This window comes from Notolepis coatsorum, assembly GCF_963971535.1.
Source record: "Notolepis coatsorum genome assembly, chromosome: 12".
Taxonomy (NCBI): Eukaryota; Metazoa; Chordata; class Actinopteri; order Aulopiformes; family Paralepididae; genus Notolepis; species Notolepis coatsorum.
The window spans coordinates 81,578,251-81,598,357 of NC_140176.1; the positions used below are offsets into that span (position 1 = coordinate 81,578,251).

General features: G+C 47.0%; 1 protein-coding gene across 1 annotated transcript in view; it reads left to right on the forward strand.

Moving 5' to 3' along the window:
• Window positions 1-20,107, forward strand: part of trpa1b (transient receptor potential cation channel, subfamily A, member 1b) — a gene marked incomplete at both ends in the record, with an annotated part of 185,226 nt that overhangs the window by 163,537 nt on the left and 1,582 nt on the right. The window contains 6 exons of the mRNA XM_084325910.1: window positions 7,588-7,757; window positions 8,291-8,420; window positions 11,211-11,393; window positions 16,809-16,877; window positions 17,018-17,119; window positions 18,179-18,309. Of these exons, the coding sequence (XP_084182036.1) occupies window positions 7,588-7,757; window positions 8,291-8,420; window positions 11,211-11,393; window positions 16,809-16,877; window positions 17,018-17,119; window positions 18,179-18,309 (785 nt within the window). The remainder of the gene's footprint in view (window positions 1-7,587; window positions 7,758-8,290; window positions 8,421-11,210; window positions 11,394-16,808; window positions 16,878-17,017; window positions 17,120-18,178; window positions 18,310-20,107) is intronic.

A 20,107-nucleotide genomic window follows, 5' to 3' on the forward strand; every position in this document is an offset into this window, starting at 1 on the left:
AATAACGTGTGAGTGATGATACAATTCAACAATCCTCAGAGTCCTCGTAATTCATAATCCACAAAAACCACAATCCACGCATAGACACTTCAATTTTATGCTTGAATGAAACACAATCCGGGCGCTCCGTTAAGCAAATCTACAGCGGAGAATATATGAAACTAATCAGAGCCAAACGGCCGATAGGTTTCATTCATTAAAAATATCCCCGCAGGATTCACATTTGCAATGCGCCTGCAGCGTGTATTGCACTCCGAGCGCCGTATATGACGTGCATTATTTTATTTAGGACAAAGTAAATCTATAGGCTGAATATGATTTATTATCAGCATTTAGTTCTATTATTATACATTTCAAAAGCCCCCTCTAGGAAAACGAAGCACAGAAACATAATTCAGAATGGTATAAATGGGATCTCTAAACTGTGAGAATCATTTCAGGAAGCGAGCTGTCATTTATTTGCGGGGGCGTGGCCATGGTTCATCCGGCTAAATGAAGTTAACCCTGCTCTCGACCAGGCTCAAACTTTTTGATCTGTTGTCATGGTGATTTAGACAATCGAGCGTCTGGGAACAGAAAGGTCCGGCTTAAGTCAGGCTATACTGGAAATTATCCGGCTAACTCAGTTATCCAGGTACGGGGAACGGGGGTACATGTTTTGTTGTGATTCTCAATGTTGACATGTTGATTGATTTTGGTAGGGGCCTATAGAGAAATATATTATATTTTCATCAGTGTGCAGCATTGGCCTTGTGTAGTGTTTGGTGAATGTATTGTATATTGGCACATTCTATGTGTACTTCACTTTACAGTACTCTAATCATTGAGAAGTAGAATTGCTACATAGCAGTGGTTCAAACATAATTACAGTAAGTCATATGAAACGTGTGTGTTTTGTGTTCAGAGTTTTGGGAAAAGGGAGGGCATTTTTGTGAAATGTATGTTTTAGCAATCATGAAAAACTCAAATGTGTTTTTATAAATTAGTGTATAGTTTTTACAAGAGTGTTTCATTTAGCAAAGGATCTGAGGTGTTCTGCTTATTCAAGTTCAAGTTTCAAGTTTCTTTATTAGTTGTCATACAGAAATACAGAATACTTTTGTATGAAATGCTTCTTTCTGTTTTGCTCCTGAGAGTGTGCTAGATAAAATAAAAAGATAGTGTAAAATAAGTATAATATAAGTATAAAATAGAAAGTCAAGTACGTAAACAAGTGTAAACAAAACAAACAATTTTCAACATATATACAGTATAATACAATGTATACACAATGCAGAGCAGAGAAGGTAACTGAGTTACAACAATATACAGTAGCTTTCTTTTTATTGTGTGTGTGGTTGTACTAATTGTGTGTAGTGTTTTGAAACATCGGGCCTTGTTTTCAAAATCGTGCTTACAGTAAGCAATCGGAAAAAAAATGTATCACAACTAAATGCAAAAATGTGTAAACACTACGGAGGATCCATTACACACAATACATGTACAAATTTAAAACTCAATGTTATGTTTTAAAAAAATTTTTTACAGTAATTACATAACTCCATTATCCTTATCAATATGTCACAGTTTTTTGTAAGCAATTTGAATACAGTAACAGTATACATACTGCATTTGGAAACATGACCTATACATGTACGATATAGGCCTATACAGTAATGCATCTTGCACACATCCTTCTTGCCCCCCACCCCCAAAGAAGAAAAGAAAAATCCTTTGGAACCTTCAGCAAACTGTGCACTCTGCGCTGGCCTATAAGTGTGGTCACATAATTTGCAACAAGTGTCTTACATTTTGAGTCGTTGTGTTTTATCAATGACACCAGGTGTGTTCATTGTGTTCAACTTTTGCTGACTGTGGCTATCATTTTGCATCACATGAGCTTCAATGTGCATATGATCAACATGTGTTTTAGCAAGACAAAATGTGTTTAGAGTTGCGAGAAAAGGGTATTGAGTTTTATGAATTGTCTCTACAGGTGAAATGTGTTTATGGTTTTGGCAAATGGGGGCTAGTTTTATGTGTTTAGGGACTGGTCATTTGGTTTAGGGTATTGGGTTTTGTGTTTTAGCAATCATGAAAAACGATAGGTTATGTAGATAACCTAGTTATTAGTATTGGCTGAGCGTCCCGCTCTGAGCCTTATTGAGATACCCCTTATCTCCTATGATACCTACTGTATCTCCCACGAACAAATACATGCACCCCACCTGTATGGGGCCCCGCCCCCATGGTGGCACCGCCCATATAACTGTGACTCTGGTCACCAAACACTCTTCCTCGCCCAATCCCGTCCCAGGAAAAGATCCCTCAAGAGGGAACTCAGGGCCGCGCAGAGCGGGACGCTCAGCCAATACTAATATAACTAGGTTATCTACATAACCTATCGTTATATATCGTATTTGCTTCACGTCCCGCTCTGAGCCTTATTGAGATATGGGGAAGAGCGGACGCGAGGCCCGACAAATGTACCCCCTGAGGACCCGTAAGCCCACATCAAGGGGTGCGGGGAGCCCTGTCACCCCATCCTTCCTAATGAAGGGGGGGCGCAGTCAACTCCACCTGAATGCGAGGACAGCTGTCCCAACGGCGCCTGCTCGAGCGGCTCAAACGGGGCCAAGGACAACCGACCGAGGACCAATTGAAGATCCCAAGTCGGAGCCAAGGAGCGTTGCACCGGCTTAACGCGTCGAGCGCCAAGCAGGAAACGCTTCACAAGAGGGTGGCTGAACAAGACATCCCCTCAAACCCCTCATGATAGGAGGATATAGCTGCTGCATATACCCTCACCGTCGAAGCCGACAGTCTATCAAGGAGAGACTGGAGGTAACTAAGGACAGCATCCAGGGGGCAGGAGACTGAGTCCCGGCCCCCCGCCTTACACCACACTTGGAACATACGTCATCTGCCCGCGTAAGCGCGACAGTGGAGGGAGCATGCGCATTCCAGATGGTAACACCATCAGGATCAAGAACCTGCGCCCCCCAACGTACCCGTCCCAACAACTGACCTAACAGATGTATGGGGAAGAATCCCTGGCGGCACGGCATCGGTCCCAGACCTGCCTGGCCATGTCCAGACGTAATCCTCACCCGTCAGGATGAGGACCGCCCCGCGACAGTACACCTGCACCCACATTCTCCCTGCCGGGGATGTGGGGAGCCCTCAGGCCGCGCAGATGGAGGACGCCCATAGCCAGCCGCCCGCCGCCTGGTGCAGACAGGTGGAGCGTACTCCTCCCTGTCTGTCGATACACGACACTGACGTCGTATCGTCCGTCCTGATCAACACCATTTGTGGACCAGAAGGACCGCTTTCAACACCAACACATTGAACGTAGCGCAGACCGGGCAGCATGGTTTGCCAGCTGCCCCCTACTGCGTTGGCCCGACGCGTCACCAGCGAGGGAGGCGTCTGTGAAAACGCGACGTGAGACAGCGCCGTAACCGTCCTAGGACGGAACCTCCCGAGCGTGTTGACAACACGCAATGAGATGGATGCCCATAGCCCTCCAACCGTTGACTGGGAAGAGGAGTACTCTACATCCAGTCTACAGCAACCCCAGGCTGGTAGAGACCTGCCTGGTACGAGACCTGACGATCCACCTTGACCGCGAAGGACCAGAACGTCATCAGGGCAGAACACTCCGTAACCCCGGACGACGCAGAGGCCCCAGTGCGGCCTCCACGCACTTGGTGAAGATGCGGGGAGCCAGAGAAAACCGAACGGCAGCCTCTGGTACTCATACGCTAACCCTGCAAAGGAAGCGTAGGTAAGCCCTAGGATGGAAGATCGGGGATGCGCATACGCATCCTACAGGTCTATGGAGGAGAACCAGACCCCCACCTGACAGTGTTCAACAGGTAGGAGACGATCCCATGGGACAGGTCCAGCCTGGGTCTTACACCCCTCCCTCCCAACTTCTCGGGCAGAGAACACCGGGAGGAGAACGCCACGACGATGGCTTGCTTCGTCCACAGAGATTGGATCTCGTTGACCAGAGCTGTCACTGCTGGAGACCCTGACAATAGGGTCTGTACCAAACCTGAAAACGGGTGGGGTTGTGTAAACACAAGTCCCCGCCACAGCGTTCTCTCCATCCACCTCGACATATGGTACTGCCGTAGTCATATGTGACGACACTCCCAACGCACCCGCCGTCACGTGGCGCAGGTCCGCCAGGAACTGTAGATAGTTGGCCCGGTCCCCCCGCTGTGCGTAGCCAACCCTGGAACCGTGCGAGGAGCGCGTTCCGTGTCGGAACACCTGACCCTGACACCACCCACGAGGCAATCGCACCCAAGGGGGAACCCCGACAGAAAGGGCCGGTCTGATACGGGGGGCTTCCGATGAAAAAAGCCCCCCCACTGAACACCCCTCCAGAACATGCTGAAGGAGTTGTTCTGCAGCCGGACATGCAAGGTGTAAGGCCCCCATGGGTTCCTACACACCGTAGCCCTGCAGTGATATTACTACCACCCCAAATCATGTGAGCTGCGACCACTTGCCAATATTTCAGGAGTGGGAGGCACCAACATGATACCTGGCCTGGCGAAGGCGAGGCCGGGGAAGCCCGCACTGTGTGCCTCAAAAGGTTTCGAGCCCCCCTGCTGACAACACTTAAGTTGACAGACGTAACACCAGGCTCAACCAACACAGTTCAAGGTGTGGGAGCCGCTTGACAGCACAACATTCTCACGGACAGACCCAGGCTCAGCCATCAACTGGGTGTCAGCCCCTGTCCCCATGAGAAGCGAAAAAGGGGGGCCGCCCGCGCATCAACGAAGGCACGCGGCCCGCAGCCAAAGGAAACAATCAGAGCCCACTTCTTCCGCTGGTGTTGGGGAAGGGAGTGATCGGAGAGCGGGCTGCTCGGGGCAGGACGGTGACGGCTTGTTTGTTCAAGCCGAACCCATCCTACATGGCCGATCCCTCGGCCGCCAAGGCTGTCGGCCTTGTGGACACCTGTCGAATCAACGCCCAGGATACCTCCGGCGGGGAAAAACATGGCCGCCTGTCGAGGGCCTCGTCATCGCCGCTGACGAGGCCGTGCTCTCTCTTCTTCTGGCTGCGCGGTGTGAGGCGGTGTAGGGCCTAGGACAATACCGCCCGCGCTCCAGCAGAAGACCAAAAATCCCCTGCAGAGAGGGGAACCCTGAGCCGTTATAGCTTGCGGCTGGGTCAAAGCTAATAACGTCAACAACCTCGCGCGATGTGTCGACGTCGGCTGGCCCTCAAGGCCCCTCCACCAGACACCATTTTTTTATAGAAAAAAACAGCAATTCGAACACAGTTCTAATCGTTGCCAATTCCATACCGTGGCGGTACAAGCCTTAACAGCCCACCAGCCACTCGCCAGGCCGACCCACCCATGGCGTCGGCCGGGCGGGGCATTGTTTCAATATGTCAAAAACAAAGGACTGATGTTAACACGGAGCACCAGTGGTGATTGCAAACAGCAACCTCCACTGTGGTGTGCACCATGAAAAGGTTAAATGAATAAAAGAACTAAACCACAAAATACTGTAGAATGAGCAAACCCATACACACAAAGTTAAGGGGAGACGGACCAGAGCGAACTAGTCCCGCCTTCATTCAAAATATTCACAACAGGACACCAGCCCTAGTTTAGCCCATTTACCAAAAAAGGTAAACAAAGCCCCCCCCCCGCACTACTCCCCCAGTATACCGATTGACCGTCAGTATGAATGGTTGAGAGGAGAGAAAACTGTAGCAAGACAGACCTTCTCATAGCAGAGTGACAAAACGAAACAATAGCCCACTACACAGGGCCGCCTCAGGGGGTGGGGGGCCTCGCGTCTAAAAACGCACAGGGCCTCACATTTCTCCCAGGCGGCCCTGCCCTTATACTACTGCAGCCTAGCGCGAGGCGATGTGGGACCCAGAACAACAATTGCCTGCGCACAGACACGCAACATGTTTACCATGTCGGCTGGACCCATAGCCCCACTACCCGACGCCAACCCAGATGGGAACACCGTTCAACAAACCCCGCCGGAACACAAGGTAACATACCTGGCTAGGAAACCTAGCCACGGCCTACCCTGTTGTCAACCCATTTACCAGAAAAAAGGTAAATAGGACTCAGCAAAAAAAACCACAACAGCTACCGACTGACCTTCATTGATGAACCGGGCAAGAGGAGGGAGAGTGACAACATCTCACGGCGGAGACATTAGAACAGCGTAGCAATTAGCAGTAGTAATAGCATGCGGCATTAGCGATAGCATGTAGCATAGCATTAGATGTTTTAGCAGCACGCCCAAGACAGCTTGGAAACCGTTCCCTGCAGTGAACGTTCACCAAACCATCCTGCCCCCGGCGCCAACACACAACATGGTTGTGTAACAAAACAAACCAGCATTACTAACACTAATACCCATGCCTGAAGACACAGGGCCTACCTGAGTACAAGCTGGCCCGACAGCCAGTCTTGTACAGCTGAACCTCGATGTGCTGTCATCAAACGAGGAACATCAACATAGGCCCGTCGTGTCGCCGAAAACATGCGTCGAAGATGCCAGGGGCCAGCAACCTCCGGTAAGCTTTCAACATTATGACTCTGATCTTTTTCATCCTGCTAGTTAACGAATGGTGCACGCAGCCAGTACGATGGAAAGAAAATAGAGGAAGAGTGTTTGGTGACCAGAGTCACAGTTATATGGGCGGTGCCACCATGGGGGCGGGGCCCCATACAGGTGGGGTGCATGTATTTGTTCGTGGGAGATACAGTAGGTATCATAGGAGATAAGGGGTATCTCAATAAGGCTCAGAGCGGGACGCGAAGCAAATACGATATATAACTGTAATCTTTGAGACTTTACTCGTTTCCATGGTAACTACTACAGTACCCATATGCCTTGGCATTCTTCAACCAATCACAAGAGCACAACTACTTTAACGTTTGTGTCATACTCATTTGTTTTTGCAGCTCTGTTTTAGTTTTTTTTTAGCTCAGTAGCGTTCACTTGAGACTGGTCTTCAAATGTTGGGGCATATGGGTACTGTAGTAATTACCATGGAAAACGAGTAAAGATTCAATTGTATTAGGTACACAGACTTGTACCCATGACTTTTTTTTGTAAAAAAAAAAAAATACCCACTATGTAAAAATGCAGATCTCATTTAAATCTCTTCGCCCGTCAAATGTCAGACTAATTGAATAAGTCGAACCATATAAACCTGCAACCTTGAGAAACACCTATTGTAAAAGATAATTGGCACTAGTCATGTTGTAAAACTGTCACATGGCTCCCCAGACCTATACCACACCACCCCACACCATACCACACCACACCACACCAATCCAAACCACACCACACCAAACCACACCACACCACACCACACCACACCACACCACACCACACCACACCACTCCAGAACCACACGACTCCAGAACCAAAACAAATTAAATAAACCAGGTTTAGCCATTCAATACCACAGTTTAAACTACGTACTGTACTGTCATTGTGAAAGAAGCCTGAATGGTTTCATAAAACTCTGAAGTTGTGAATTAATATGTTTCTACTCCCTTCTCCCTATGAAATCTCTTCCATTGCCACCTCCAAGCGCTGGACTTACTTCAGGGATGTTTCCAACCAGTCTGACTGGGGGACAGCCATCTTTTCTCTGCTCTTCATCATTCCACTCCTCCTCAATGTGGAGGGGACCAACCACTGGCAAGCTGGGACAATCGCTGTCTTCAACGCTTGGCTCGGCTTTCTGCTTTATCTCCGGAGGTAGTGGGCGTCCAAATAAGCGACTCTCTTTTTGAGCTTTTGGTAGTTTAGAAAAATCTGTCTTTGGCCAGGTTGTTGGCACTCTTAAACTAGCAAGGACACACACAGTGTCATAGATGCAAAGCATGCATTGATTGAACTGGTCTTGCCTGTGAGCCGTGAGTGAGTGAGTGAGTGAGTGAGTGAGTGAGTGAGTGAGTGAGTGAGTGAGTGAGTGAGTGAGTGAGTGAGTGAGTGAGTGAGTGAGTGAGTGAGTGAGTGAGTGAGTGAGTGAGTGTCTATGAGGTCCTTCACATCTAAACAAGGACACATGTGTCACAGATGCAAAGTATAATGGGATATTCTCTAATCATGAGTCAAAGTGCCATGCCTGTAAACCACCACTAGGGGCAGAGTGGCTAACTGTGAAAGAGTGGTGCTTTACATCTAAACACAATGTTTGGTCAAAGTGAATGAACCAATCATTTCACCCCGTATAATGCTTTTGTCAGGATTGCTAGGTTACTAATTATGATTTTCTGGTGTCCCATCAGGTTTGAGCAAATTGGAATCTATGTGGTGATGTTTGGGGAGATCATGCGTACATTGCTCCGAATCGTAATACTCTTCCTATTCATGGTGTTAGCCTTTGCTTTGGCCTTCTACGCAGTGCTGCTTGGCCAGGTAAGGAACTGGAATAGAACCAACATCTAGATAACTAGGTAACTAGATAACAATCTCTGAGTCATTGACCATATTCACACGGCGGTCATTTTGCTCTTATGTCATGATCAGGTCCCAAAGAGCAAAAAGGTTGCCATGTGAATATGGTCAATACCAAATTTTAGATCTTCAGTTTATCTTGAAAACAGGTGAACCTTAAACAGATACTGTATATTTCATAGAGGATACCTTTATTGCCTGACAGGTATTGTATTGTTTTATTTGATGTCTTTATTTTCACCCCAATCTCGCTTAGAATATGTAAATAAATTACTAATCGACCACAGGCAAAAGGTACATAATGTATGTTATGTCATAGCCATTGTTAAATTCTGCCTTGGTTTATACTGTACTCTGAACTACAGAATTGACGATTGAAGCATTCTCAAAGTTGCTTACACTTTTATTTAGGGATGCTCGATATTGGCTTTTTTACCGATACCGATATACCGATATTGTCCAACTCTTAATTTCCGATACCGGTATCAACCGATATATGCAGGGTTTCCCCCCCAATTTTTTTTTATAATTTCAGGTAATTAACATTACATATCTCTTGTTGTGGAATTCACACAACATTATGCATACTTTTGACAATAAATAAAATCAGAAATTGTTTGCATGGGTAAAATAAAGGTTATAGAAATGTAAAAAAAAAAAAAAAAAATTGAAAACCGATACCGATATTTTCCGATATCACATTTTATTGCCGATATCGGCCGATAATATCGGTAGGCCGATAATATCGGACATCCCTACTTTTATTATAATCTAACCGTTGACATTCTTCATCCAGCTCTCCACATAGCTGTGTCACACTCAACTTCGTCCGTGCGGAAACAAACCTTAGTTTAATACAAACCTATTTTAACAGCCGTAAGTAATATATTTACATATTGTATCGAAAATGTGACATGTGTATGTATTACAAATAAATATATTACATATAAAAAAGATCTTTAACTTTTTACATTTTCAAAAAACCTTTAAGTTCCCCTGCTGGGTATCGAACCCTAACCCTGTCATAATCGGCCCTTCGAGCCTGGGTCAATCCCTCCCGACCAGACGGGCCACAAGATCCCTCCGCTTGGGAAGGACTGCCCGTTAGCTCCCCCTAGCGGAGTCAATGGTGTACTCCTCTGTTATCCCCTATGCTAATCAGTCTCCATATTCTTACTCTCTTATTGTCCCCAATGTTTATGTCTTTGTTCAATGCGTGTATTGCATTCCTGTGTGTGTTGTCCACTCTGTTCCCCGGTCTGGTTTAATGTTGTATTTGTATGTATCATTGTTATTCAGTCCTGTCTTGTTTTATATTGGTGTCACTGTTAATGTCAGCTTGTGTGTTTGTTCCAGGTGTTTCTTGTTAGTGATTAGTCTTCCTATATATTCTGTGCTGTCCTGTTACTCCCCTGTCGGTTCGTAAACGTTACTTGTGAATTCCGTTGTTATCATTATCATTATTATCATAGCATTGTGGTTGTGGTTTGACGCAGCACCTTTCCGTGCTCTCCACGTTTGTACCCTTTGTTATTTGATCATTATCTGCCAGCTTAGGCTGTGGTACGTTTATTGTTTTGTAGTTGAACTGTTGAAGTTAAGTAAAGCTCTTCCCAACTACACCCCTGTTGTGTCTTGCCTCTCTCTCTCATTCCTGTTATTGCGCCTGGGTCCACACCACCAACAACGAGATTCTTACAAACCCCTAACGTTATGTCTTAACCATAACCATTAAGCGAATGTAAAACTAATCTTAACCATAACTTTATGTCTTAACCATAACCATTAAGCGAATGTAAAACTAACCTTAACCCTAACTTTATGACTTAACCATAACCATTAAGCGAATGTTTTTCTTTATCTACTTTTTCTTCTCCTTTTTTTCTGTGATTTTTCTCCCCATCCCAATTTACCCCTCGTGCCAATTCTCCCTCCCCTGTCCTGATTGTTGCTCGCATATGCCCCCCACTGGCCGGTTGTAGGGAGGATAGAAGCCTTGCATCACATGTTCCCTCGGATACATGTGGAGGCAGCGTGTCACATCTTTTCACCTGTCAGCGCGGACTCTCATTTGGCGAGGAGTAACGTGTGGGAGGCTCACACTGCCCCCGCCATTTTCCTGACTTTGCTGTGCAGGTGCCCCAACCGACCTGTGGGAGTCGCTGTTCACAACGTCCAGATTACCACCCATCGACTTCCCACCCGCTAACTCTGCCAATTGAGTTAGTATGACGGCTGGCCCAAGCCGGAGGCAACACTGACAGCCGGATTCGAACCAGGTGTCTCTTGCGTTGGTGACGAGCGCAATGTCCGCTGCGCCACCCAGCCGCCCCATCCATTAAGCGAATGTTAAAACTAACCTTAACCCTAACTTTATGACTTAACCATATTAAGCGAATGTAAAACTAACCTTAACCCTAACTTTATGACTTAACCATAACCATTAAGCGAATGTTAAAACTAACCTCAACTCACTATAATCATGGTCAGATAGTGGTGAGAGAGTGGTGAATGTTGAATGATGTTTTGAACTTTTGCAGATACAATACATAAATATATTACTTATGGCTATAACATAATGATTATTACTTACCTTTTTTCCTGTGGTCAATTAGTATTTTATTTACGTTTTCTGATGATGCCGTGTTGTTATTTTAGTAAGTGTAACAGCATATTAAAGGGGGTTAAATATGCCTAAAATGTAAATATACTGCAGGCCATGAAACTGTGCTTCTCCTCTTGTCCTTCCAGAAAGAATTTGAAAACATGCCGAGCTCACTGATGCAGACCTTTGTGATGATGGTTGGAGATCTGAACTACCGAAACAACTTCCTTCAACCTTATCTTGACAATAAGCTTCCCTTCACCTGGCTGACGTACTTCCTCTTCATCAACTTTGTTCTGCTCATGCCCATTTTGCTGATCAACCTGATGGTGAGCATCTGTGGACAGTAGAAAAAAGATCCACAGCCCTTTATTGTAAATCATCCCTCAGGGTAAAACTTGTAGATATTGAATAATGAATAGAGACAGAAGCGTCATACAGGTCCCTAATGGTTTCATTATTATTTCTGGTTTCATGCAAAGGAAAAGATATAGCTTAATTTTTATCACACCTTGTTTGGAGGTGTGTTGCTGTGTATGAATGTCCGTTCTATATGCCATAAATTTTCATTAATTTGATCTCGCTCCGAGAGACAGCCCCTTCTCAATCTAGCACCAATCTCTCCTCACTCACTGAGAGAGAGAGGGTGTGTGTGTTTGTGTTTGTGTGTGTGTATGGGGGGGGGGGGGGGGGGTAGATAGGTCTTCTAGCTATGGATTGTCGTTTGCATTCGCCATACTATGAGGCTATGTACTGTCCCTTTATCCAGTCTAATAATGAATAATAAATAAAGCGATAATGTCTTCGCCACCGGCGTGTCTAGAAGATGATGATCATTCTGACCTCCACCGGCGCTTCGCATTAGGGGCGCGCGTCGCTGAGCAATCTCCGCCGGCATTGTCTCCGGCTCTGCAGCTGGATACTATGCTTCGAGAGGCGGTCGGCTGTGTGAAGGCTGACGGCCTCTCTGGGCGGGTGATGTTTTTTGCGACGCAAGCTTCAGGTGTGTCAGTTGTGGGGGGACGACTGCACAGCTTACGAAGGTCGGCTCCAGGCTAGAATCCTTTTCGCTGGAGGGGGTTCTAGTCTGATGCCCCACGATAACATAGGCTCCTCCTCAGTGAAGTCGTAGCTTTGTTTTCCTGGGACCGTGATTCCGAATCTGCGGTTCAATTCTCCGGGTCTCTGGACAAACGGATACCCTCTGCCGCCACGCTGGCCCCGCTTTTCAAGACGAAAAACAGCCAGCGCGAGGGGGGTGAGCTTGGTGTTTCATTATGAGAATATCTCAGAGCTCAGGTCGGCTGCAGCCCGTGTACAACGAGGGGCTTGCTGCCGATACCGCTGTGTCTGGTAAACACCGTTCTGAGAGGGGCGTGTGTTGCCTTTTTTCTTTGGGTAAGAAGAGGAAAAGACAGCGGCTGTCTGAAGTGTTGGCCTATATTGCTATTCTCACGTTGTACAGCTTCAGTAGTAGCCGCTTAGCTTGCCACTGCGTTAGCTGGCGGCTACGCTCGGCTAGAAACATTAGCTTGATGCTATCAGTTAGCCTGGAGTTAGCTGTTAGCTTATGCTACAACCATTGGCGCTAGCCGTGAGGATAGCGGACCCTGGCACTCTGACTACGACGTCATCTCTAGCAGAAGATGTCGTCGGGCCTGCGCTATAACCGGCTGCAGGAGGGGGGCGTCACACCAGAGCGAGGCTCCAGCCATTGCCTCTTCTGGCCTTGCCAGCGAGAGGCCTTGTCAACGTGGTAGACCAACCTGTGTTGCGGCCTTTCAACTGGGTTAGGTGTTGGCCTACAGAAGTTTACATGTGTAGCTCTTGTACCAAGGCCTTTGGCCCCTCTCTTTGGTCTGTGTTTTTCTTACTTTAGGGTAAGGGTGTGAAAATTCAGGTGGCAAGTTCGCACATGAGCCTGAAGCCGTGTATAAAGCCAGTTTTTGCACAAACGAGGTTATCGTCTGTGGCTGGCGTGCAGAATGTGAAGCTGTTACCCTAACAGGTATAATGCACTGGTGTCATGGCTCTGCTTTGTTGTTGCATCGTATCAGGGGTGAGGGGTCATAAGGGGTGGACTAATAAATCCCTCCCCCCCCTTTACTGATTGGCCGGGAGGTGGGGGACCTCCTGCCTGTCAGTCTCCCTGTCGGCTGAGGGGCAGTGCGTCACAGGGAGGGGGAAGGGGGGGGGGGTTCCCTGGTTCCACTCCATGTTAGGATGGGTGGGTCACGGGATTTCCCCCCGGCCATGGAATACGTCACTAGGCGCGTTTTTCCTATTAGCCATGAGACATCCGTGAGTTTACAGGCTCTGTGCTGCAGACCGCTGTCATTGTCAAAGTTGGATGATGTGATGCGTTAGAAAACTGTTTGTTTTCTGCTCTGCTCTCTATTACAGTGTGTATTGGGCCGTTGGTCACTTGGCCCAATTATTATTACATGTATCTTTTTCAATTGTTACTCACGTAGAGGTCTCTCTGGGGGAACTTCTGTCTTCCCCTCTTATGTAAAGAGCAGAATTGACAGGGTTGCCCTCAGACGCGTCATATGAGACCCGTGTCTGTGTCTTATTGACCGGCTTCCTGCTGCTCGTCCCAGACAGCATGGACAGAACGTTGTCTGGTGTTTTCTTATTAGAATTCACCATTGATGTGTTTCGGGTTCTTGACGTGCATATAGCGCTGGCCCTGGGTGCTTCCAATGTGGAACCACGTTATGGGCCGGCGCGCCTTGGTTGCCCAATTCATAGAAACGGCGTTTTTTATGCGGGCGACTGGGAAGTGCACTAGCTTAGACTCGATGACTCACGTGCATCTCCAGGGGGAGATGATGGAGTAGATCATTACATTGGCGGAGGGGTCTCACGCCCATGAGGTGTGCCACCAGGAGCAGCGCATTCACGTACTGTCCATCTTGGTGGCGCCCTCTGTGATGTTTTAGATCGACACGCGTACCTACCCCCCTCTTAGGACTCGGGATGGCGGCGTGAGTAGGACACGGGACTGGTTCTGGTCACACCGGACCAGGTCAGTTAACCCGTTGTCCGCCGGGGCGCAGATCTGCTGTTCTGGTACCCCGAAGAACTTTGTGCTTTTCCGGGGGGGAAATGCCGGGTCGGTCCAAGCTTCGCAGGGATTGTTGTGGTGGATGTGTCATATGTATGCCACTACAAGTTGCGCATAACAGTGACGTGCTTGGTCCATACTGTGTTGTACCTTGCGCTGTGTTAGGGGGCCTGGTCCTTCTCCATTGTTTCACCCCTCCCTCCCCCTGCTGGGCGGGGATAGGAGGGGGCTGTCAGGGTGGTTGCTGTCAGCCCCTCTAGGCATCCCTGTGTAGGTCCCGGTCCGCCAGGCCCAGGTCCGGACTCGTTCTCGTCGACCTGTTGGCCTGGGTTAACCCTTTGAAAACTGAAACACTTGTACTGCTTGTATAGCCTGTGTATATGCGCAGTTATGTTTCTACGTTTTCTTGGTGGGTTAAGGGAACGACCGCCTCCTGTTAAACTAAACATAGGGAGGTGGTTGGTTCTCCGGTGTGTTGGTAGCAGAGTCGACTCTCGGGTTGAGGCCGGGCCTGACCCCGTCTGCCCGAGAGTATGCCCCCGCATCTTTCATGACGTCTGCCAATTGTGTCAGCCTCTCCTTTGTACCTCGACCCCGCTGGAGGGGTCGGGTTTGTGGAGGTCATGACATGGTGCACAGCATACCGAACACCCCTTCCGCCGGGTACTGTTCTCCCAGTAGACCCCTTAGGCGCCTGTCTAGTACGCAGTGCCCCAGGCACAGGTCGAGTTCTGGCCTGTTGCCTGGATTGAGGGATCAACCCCCTTGGGGGTTGTCTCCCCGGCGCGCCGTCTGGTCCCACACTATTGTGGGGCGGTAGCCTCTTGGGGCTTACGGCCATGCCAACCTGGACACGCCCGATCTCGTCAGATCTCGGAAACTAAGCAGGTTCGGCCCTGGTTAGTTCTTGGATGGGGGACCCCCTGGGAATACCAGGTGCAGTAAGCTAGAGTGCTTCAGAGCGGCGTGCCAGGGGGGAAGGGTCTGCTCTTGTTTGGGCCCTGTCCAATACGCTGGCGATGTGGGGGGTGATGTCACCAGTGACCGTCTGGTGGGGCCCCGATGCTGCGGCCTCTTTGGCCTCGCCAGGCCCCTTTTTTCGGGGGGTCCTGGCCCTCAGGTTGTCCTAGGGCTGGGACCTCCTCCGCGCTCCGCTGCTATGGCCTTGCCACAGGGTTGGGTTCTTGGCCTTCGACCCCGTGATGTTGGGGGCTGTGACGGAGGTGTTTTTGCTTCCCATCCGTTCCCTGGTGGCATGTGGGATGCGCGCCTGAGTAGTCACAGGTCCTTCTGAGTGAAGGTAAGTCCCACGGTCTGCTCACCCTGTGCGTTTTGAGGTGCTAAACCCTCTTTGCACAGTCGGGTCCGATTCCCTCCCGTCCTCCACTAGGGGGGTCCAGGGGGCGTGGGTCCTCCCCGGTTCTGATGGTTGTGGGGGGCCTCAGGGGGTACATCTGTCGAGCTTCCGCTCTGCTCAGCTCCTGTGTTCCACTACGAGCAGAGCGTAAGCTATACGATATATAACATACGGTTATTCTATAACCATAGTTATATGAGTATAGCGAGCGCTCTGCTCAGACTCACTGAGGGCCCCGTGGTCTTCGCCTTCGGTGGTGAAAGACTTGGGAAGGAGCTGATGGTGTGGCCACGACCCCGCTTATGTAGAGGCCGGATGTGGGTGTGGCCAGGCGGATGGGTGTGTACATGTGGAGAAAATTATTCATTATTAGACTGGATAAAGGGACAGTTCCACTATGAGCAGAGCGCTCGCTATACGTTGTATGTTCTGTTCATACGTCGCTGTATGTTCTGCATGCATAAAAAGGTTCTGCACGTGCATTCTGTTAGTGGTTACATTAAGTTAAGTAAGGCCCTGTCCACATGTATATGGATATTTTGCCAAACGGATATTTTCAGGCACTGTTTAAAAAGAAATCCTTGTCCACACGGCAGAGTTTTTTAAAATACCTCCGTCCAGACGTCCAGACGTCCAGACGCAGAAACGCATATAAATTGCTCCAACAAGCATGCCGGGCCAGTAGGTGGCGATAAGCGATATCTCAAATACCATAGAACAACAGTCTGAGCATGCGTAGTGAGCAGATTTTCATTGGCGGCAACTGAAAAGTAAAATAATGTAGTGACAGAAAATCCAAATTAGGTACATTGTTGGCGGTGTGAAAACGTGTGGATGAAAGGCCCAAACGTATTGGAAAATGTGCGTTTTGCTAAATATCCGTACACGTGTGGACAGGACCTTAGGTTAAGGTTAAGTAACATTGCATTAGTTCGGTACACAGCGTGTACTGAACCGAAGGTCCCGTACCAAAACGGTTCAGTACGAATACCTGTACCATTACACCCCTATTTCATATTTATAAGGTATAATAATAATTTATTCTTTGCCTCCAGGTCTTGGCCATTATGGACATGCTTCAAAGTAAAAAAAAAAATATATATATATATATATTGTTATCGATCAAAAATATTTTGACCATCTCTATTTGTTATTGCACAAGGTCTCCACTAAGGTTAAGATGAGTGTTAAGTTTAATATACAGTATGTATAGATTCCATATAGACAGGCTTACTTTTCACAGAGACAGGTCAGTGCAACTGGTTGACGTGCCTCGGAGTGAATGTTGATGGTTCTTATTCACCTACTGTGTTGTAGATCGGTTTAGCGGTCGGAGATATTGCTGAGGTGCAGAGAAACGCTGCCTTGAAGAGAATCGCCATGCAGGTTTGTGTGTGGATTTAAAAAAGAAAGATCATGGTGCATTTTCAAACAACTACAAGTAGGCATACATTGACAAATTTCAATATGAAGAAATATTTTCAAAACGCAATGCAGGGGACTTGATTTACTCTCTTTACTCTCAGATTGACCTCCACACAACTCTGGAAAACAAGTTACCTTATTGGTTGATGAAGAGAGTGGACAAACCCTTCATCACATTCTATCCCAACCGCATGTGCTCCAGGGTATGTAGGGGTTCTTTGCAGGGGTGTGGGCTCAAGTCACATGACTCAGACTCGAGTCACATGACTCAGACTGGAGTCCGGCTCAAGTCACAAATTTAATGACTTCAGACTCGACTTGACATTAACATTAACATCAATGACTCGTGACTTCACTCTTATTATTTGAAATGCCCAAAATGATGCTATATAAAGTGTAAAGGAAGTTGTGTGTCAGTGCAAAACCATCTAAATGGAATATACTACTAACTATGACTCTGTTGGCTGTAACATGTTGAAAACCATTACGTTTGTGAAGAATGCATTAGGACTCGTTTAGGACACACACACCCAAACTTTCAGACTTGCGACTTGCTAGAGACTTTCCAGTCTTGACTGGGGACTTGAGTGTAAATATTTGAGATTTACTTGGGACTTGCAAAAACAACGACTCTGTCCCACCTCTGGTTCTTTTATTTTTTTTGTATCCTCTTTTTCTCCGCCTGATTTTCTATTTTTCTCCCCATCCCAATTTAGTCGCTATGCCAATTCCCCCCCTCCCCTACCTGGTTGTTGTGCGCATGTTCTCCCACTGGTCGGTACAAGGGAACCCTGAAGTCCACCACATGCTTCCTCCGACACATGTTGAGACAGCCAGTGGCTCTCTTATCACCTGGCAGCGAGGACTCTCATTGGTGAAGCGTAACGCGTGGGAGGTCACGCTGCCTTCACCATTTCCTGCCTTTCACTGAGCAGGCGCCCAGACCTGACCTGTAGGCGTCGCTGTCCACAACGCCAGATTACCACCCACGACTTCCCTCCCCCTAACTCAGCCAAACGAGTTAGTATGACGACCGGCCCAAGCCGCAGGGCAATGCTGACTCCGGGAGTCGAGACCGCAGCCTCTTGCATTGGTGACAAGCTCAATCTCCGCTACGCCACGCGACCGCCTCCACCTCTGGTTCTTTGTAATGGTCACAGTGGCGACACTGAACAATGACAACGCAGTTGTGTCCGCATCATGTATTCATTTAATTCGATTCCATTTAAATGCCCATCCCTTTGTCTCTTTTTGGACAACAGACCTACATAAGGAAGATAATGCAGCTGCTGCTGTGGTGGGACGATGACAGGCAGAGAGTCCAGCCTCACCTGCGGAGCGGCGCGCGCATCGTCACTCCAATGGAGCAGGAACTCCACAAGCAGAAGTACAGGTGAAGCATGCTGAGACACAGGGAGTTGACCTGTCTCAAGCCCCGCCCTCTCTTCTCACTCCTCCGATTGCAGGATCGGGAAAGGAGGGCGGGGTTTGAGATAGGTCAATTAGAGACCAAAATAATATATGGAAATATGACACTCTTCTTCTTGCCCAATCAAGTTTTTTTTTTAACAACCATTTTAGATTCAACTGAATTGTGAGGATTATTAACAGGCCGGTAAGGCAGCCCAGAGCCATTTATTACCGTTGGTACTATTATTTATATTCAAATTATTTTATATTTGTATTGTATGACGTATTTATATTAGTGCTGTCAGGCGATTAAAAAAATGTATCTAATTAATTACAGGATTTGTAATTAATTAATCTAATTAATCGCATTTTAATCGCATAACCATTTTAGGCCTGATATTCTATATTCTATAATCATATTTCAAAAGGCATGTGTCCGGATGGCAGAATTCAGTACTGTATCTACAAAACCTTCTGTTTAATCATCTTCCATTTATTAATTTGCTTAGATTTTTCTGGTCAATTTTAGCATGGCGTTAAAGAATTTACTCAAGCCTAGTAACAGACACAGTATTTCTGACACTGGGAATACATTCCCTGAGATCCATAGATGTCCCTAGAATCAGATACCAAGAACATGCAAATGGGCCATATTAAAAAAAAGTCTGTAAATGTGTATTCTACATTCTTATGGAATGAATGAGATTAAAAAAAAAATAAAAATACAATTTTTTTATTTTCATAACGCGATAATTTGCTGTGTAATTAATTAATCTAATTAACGCGATAAATCATTTATATGATTATTGGTAATAAATTACTCTGAGGTAACCTAATCGACGGTCATGGTGAGAAGGTGTCACTTGGGGATGTGTGACAATATACATTTACATTTACATTTAGTCATTTAGCTGACGCTTTTATCCAAAGCGACTTACAAGTTCTGTACGACAGGTCATCAGGAAGGGTACAACTCTATCAGCTGAGTAACAATGTTCATATTAAAGTGTTGCGTGTTACAGTGTACAGTAGGTTAGTTTATTAGGACAAGTGCATGACAGTAAGGTTAGTTAGGGTTAGATTATTATTATAATTTTTTATTAATTTTTTATTATTTCAGATAATGGTTGAAGAAGTGCGTCTTTAGTCGACGACGAAAGATTGGACGGGATTCGGCTGTAGTTCATTCCACCATTGTGGGGCAAGGACTGAGAATAGGCGGCTTCTCTTTGATGACCCTCCCGGAGCTTGGATAGGAGTAGGTCTGAGGCGGCCAGAAGATGCAGAGCGTAGGGGTCTTGAGGGTGTGTAGTTAGAGACATGTTCAATTCGGTACACGATTTTCCATTTCTTATGAAACTGCAAACACAATTATGTGTAATACATTAATCATCTCATTATAAATGAGCTCATGAATATATTTGGAGAAGTCTTGACATTCTCAGGGCAGTTTTGCTGCTATGATTAGAGGTAAATGGACTGCATTTATATATAGCGCTTTTTATCCAAAGCACTTTACAACTTATGCCTCACATTCACCCATTCACTCACACATTCACAGTGGAGGCAACCATGCAAGGTCAATGTGTCAACCTGCTCATCGGGAGCAGTTAGGGGTTAAGTGTCTTGCTCAAGGACACTTCGCCACGCTGCCGGGAGGAGTAGGAATCAAACCGTGAACCTTTCCGATTATCAGACAACCGCGATTGTCACATTTTCATATTGTGATATACCGTGTTATGACACAATATCTTTGTCATACCCATACATGGACATACATG